General features: G+C 46.9%; 1 protein-coding gene across 2 annotated transcripts in view; it reads left to right on the top strand.

Annotated features, from left to right (window-relative positions):
- The window catches only part of ERGIC1 (endoplasmic reticulum-golgi intermediate compartment 1), a 115,693-nt gene extending 113,025 nt beyond the window's left edge, over positions 1 to 2,668 (top strand). For both annotated transcript variants that reach the window (XM_023515218.1, XM_023515223.1), the window contains exon 10: positions 745 to 2,668. In XM_023515218.1, the coding sequence (XP_023370986.1) occupies positions 745 to 852 (108 nt within the window). In that variant the 3' untranslated portion in view covers positions 853 to 2,668. The remainder of the gene's footprint in view (positions 1 to 744) is intronic.
- Positions 2,669 to 3,454: the final 786 nt, after the last annotated feature.

The raw sequence follows: 3,454 nt of genomic DNA, 5'->3' as shown, positions 1-3,454 counted from the left end.
TCCCAGCTACTTGGGAGGCGGAGGCAGGAGACTCGCTTGAGCCCAGGAGTTGGAGGTTGCTGTGAGCTGTAATGCCACGGCACTCTACCCAGAGGGACAGCTTGAGATTCTGTCTCAAAAAAAATAAATAAATAAATAAACCTTGCCTTAATACAAGCTTTCTAGCAGCACCCCAGGCCTCTCTTTGTATCATTTGCCTTATTGTATTTTTACATTTATTGGTATGATTATTTGCTTATTACCCATCAAGTCTAAGGATTGCCACTTCCTGACATGCGACCTATAGAGCTGCCTTTCAGAATCTCCATTCTTCATCTGAAAAAGGGATTGTATATATCTGATAAATGTGGAATAGAGGTTAAGACCACAGTCTTCAGGGTCAAAACAAACCTGAGTTTAAGTTGCAGCTCTTGTTACTAAATTAGTGTATTTAGGGAAGTTACTGCATGAACCTTGGTTTCCTTACCTGTGAAATGGGTCTTATAATTCTCTTCTTCATTCAGAGGGTTAATATGGGAATTAAAGGAGCTGGTGGTAAGGATAATTATTGTATTATTATTCTCAAAGTCATCATCTGCATGGAGTACATCCTGACCTTGTTGGTGACCTCGTGGTCAGCATAACGGGCACACTGGGGCAGTGCATGCACTTGGAGAGCTCATCATCTCATGACTTGGGAGGACTCTGGCCTGCTGCTCCCTCTCATCCTGACCTCTGATCTCCCTCCCCACATACCTTTTTCAGATCTGTGCCATCATTGGCGGGACCTTCACTGTCGCCGGCATTCTGGACTCGTGCATCTTCACAGCCTCGGAGGCCTGGAAGAAGATCCAGTTGGGCAAGATGCACTGACATCGCATGTAGTGGCCAAGGTCACAGGGAGGCTGCCAGCCCTGCCTCCAGCACCCTGCCTCCTTTTGCCCTCACTTTGGCCCAGAATCTGGCTGTGTCCCAAAGAGTGTTTGGGAGGTGGAGGGAAGGTAGAGGGTGGCTCAAGGTTTTGCAGCTACCTCTTTTCCCTGGGTTTCATTTTAGACAAATCATACTGCCTGAAGTTGCGATTCCCCTTCCCCTGGGGTGCCCTAAGACAAAAGTCAGGCAAGAGGGACTCCAGAGATACTAGGGACCCCTCTGGGAGGGCTATAGTTTCTTCTCTCTTAAGGGAACAGCCCAGAATCCATATCAACCAGCTTTTAGCCAGGCTTTGACAATCTTAGTCCCCACCATTAGGACACATTAATAATTTGGTTTCTTACCTGGGCAGCCTACCTACCCCAGAAGCGCCAGACCTGGGCTTTGAAACAAGGCTGCCTGAAGGTACTCCCACCTGGTGCCTTCCACGAAGGATGGTACTACCCAGGCAAGCCCCTAACATTTCACACTGTAGAATGGAAACTCTAATCCTGCCTCTTCCCTTCCTACCCATCTTAGAGCGCCAACCTCAAGTCCCGTGCTCCCACCCCCTTGTTCTTTCAAGAAGCAGATGCCCAGTTGTGTAGCAGCAGTAGAGACTTTTAAACCTGCAAGGCAGGGTCACAGTTTCCCCTTTTTCTCTCCTCTGTGTTCCTCTGAACCAATGTGCCTCAGCCGCTGTGCTGTGTGGCAACAGCATGTCTTGGTGGAGGGGCTGGTTCCCACTGCCAAGACCCCCCCATCTCTCTGTTGGGATCTGCAGTGGTAGGGGGTGAGGGTTGTGTGACTGGGAGGTTATCCTAGATAGACACAGCTTGTGCACTTATGTCCAGATGGAAAGCATCCTTCCTTGCATCCCTAAAATAATCATGCAGCCTCTCCCAGGTAGTTGCTGTTGATCCCAAGGCCTTAGGTAGGGGAAGCAAAGCAAGCCAACCCTTCTTCTGTCTTTGGACCTCTTATCTTCTGGGTTCCCCAGGGGTGCACAGCGCATGGACCCCTCTGCAGCCCAGCTGTGGCCCCCTTCTCACTGAGCTCTCCCCTTGGATAGTTATGTACTGCCCCTGGGGAAGATCCAATGTCTTCCCACCTGCCTCTGAGAAGGTCCCTACCCTGCTGCTCCCCTTCATCCTTCCCCTTTTGTCCTGAAAGGGAGGGGCAATGGCCCAGGCATGAATTCCACCAAGGGAATTTTAGCTATGCCCTCTTGTCCCAGAGAGAGAGCCACCGGTCTGTTTTCCATTTATATCAAGATTGTTTGCATACTTTTGTAATGAAGGGGAGTGTCCAGTGGAATGGTTTTTAAATTATCTATATGGATAGCTCAAGTCTCTCCCATTTGTAATTTGGGTTCTGGATTCCAATTAGAAAAGCTTCTCCTTTTGCATATGAGTTGACTGATGTGAATGTAAATGCATTTGGTTATTTCTGGTATCTGTGGCCACTTGGATACATATTTTTTTTTACATTCTGTTCCCCAGTTACAGAAAGGCGTCCCTTTGGCGTGTGAATACGTGTGCCTGTGGAGGGTGGGGCAGGGTGGGGCGGGGCAGGAAATGTGTGGCATGCACATGAGTCGAAATTCTACTTTTATGCATTTTTTTAAAAAAACTCTGAGAACATAGGGGATGTCAGTTTCCTATGGAAGAGACATCTCTGACCTGTTATTCTTATAAGCAAAATCTCAAGGGAAAAAAATGTTTTAGTTCTTTCCCCATTTAGTAGGTTCAAATAGATTAAAAGGCTGATTTTCAGATATATTGCTGTGTGATTCTTTCTACCTTGATTGTGGCTGGGTAGCCCTGAGGCTAGAATCACAACCACACTGGAATTTAACTCCAGAGAAGAGAAGATGATGGAAATATGTTGGAAAGAAGGTTTGTGAGAATGATCAGAAAGTCAAGACTCCTTGGATTCAGCCCTTCTTTTATTGAATCCCTGCATATCGTTCTTTGATACGCTGCTTTCTAGCTGCATAGCCTCACTCTAGGTTGACAGCTTCTTGGTGCCTGTTTCCTTGGGTGAAAATGGGGCTAGTAATAAAACTACCTATTAGGACTGTTGTGGAAATAGAACCTAAAAAATGTGCAAAGAAATTGTATCAGAATGAAGCCAGATGAAGTAGCTCACACCTGTAATCCTAGCAACTCTGGGAGGCCTAGGTGGATGGATAGCTTGAGCTCAAGGAGTTTTAGACCAGCCTGAGCAAAAGCGAGGTGCCATCTCTACTAAAAATAGAAAATCTGAGGCAAGAGGATCATTGAGCCCAAGAGTTGGAGGTTGTTATGAGCTATGATGCATGGCACTCTACCCAGGGCAACAGCTTGAGACACTGTCTCAAAAGAAAAAGAAATTATATCAGAAAGAGATCATGTATGTAAGGAAAGTATTTATCCCTGGTAGGTGGTAAATTTTCAAAAATGGTGGCCAGGGCTCAGCGCCTGTGGCTCAAGTGGCTAAGGCACCAGCCACATACACCTAATTGGTGGGTTCGAATCCAGCCCGGGCCCACCAAACAACGATGGCTGCAACCAAAAAAAAA

This window comes from Otolemur garnettii, unplaced genomic scaffold, assembly GCF_000181295.1.
Source record: "Otolemur garnettii isolate 467f Iridium unplaced genomic scaffold, OtoGar3 scaffold00003, whole genome shotgun sequence".
Lineage (NCBI taxonomy): Eukaryota > Metazoa > Chordata > Mammalia > Primates > Galagidae > Otolemur > Otolemur garnettii.
The sequence above is the reverse complement of the archived record's forward strand: the minus strand, read 5'-3'. Positions and strand labels throughout refer to the sequence as shown.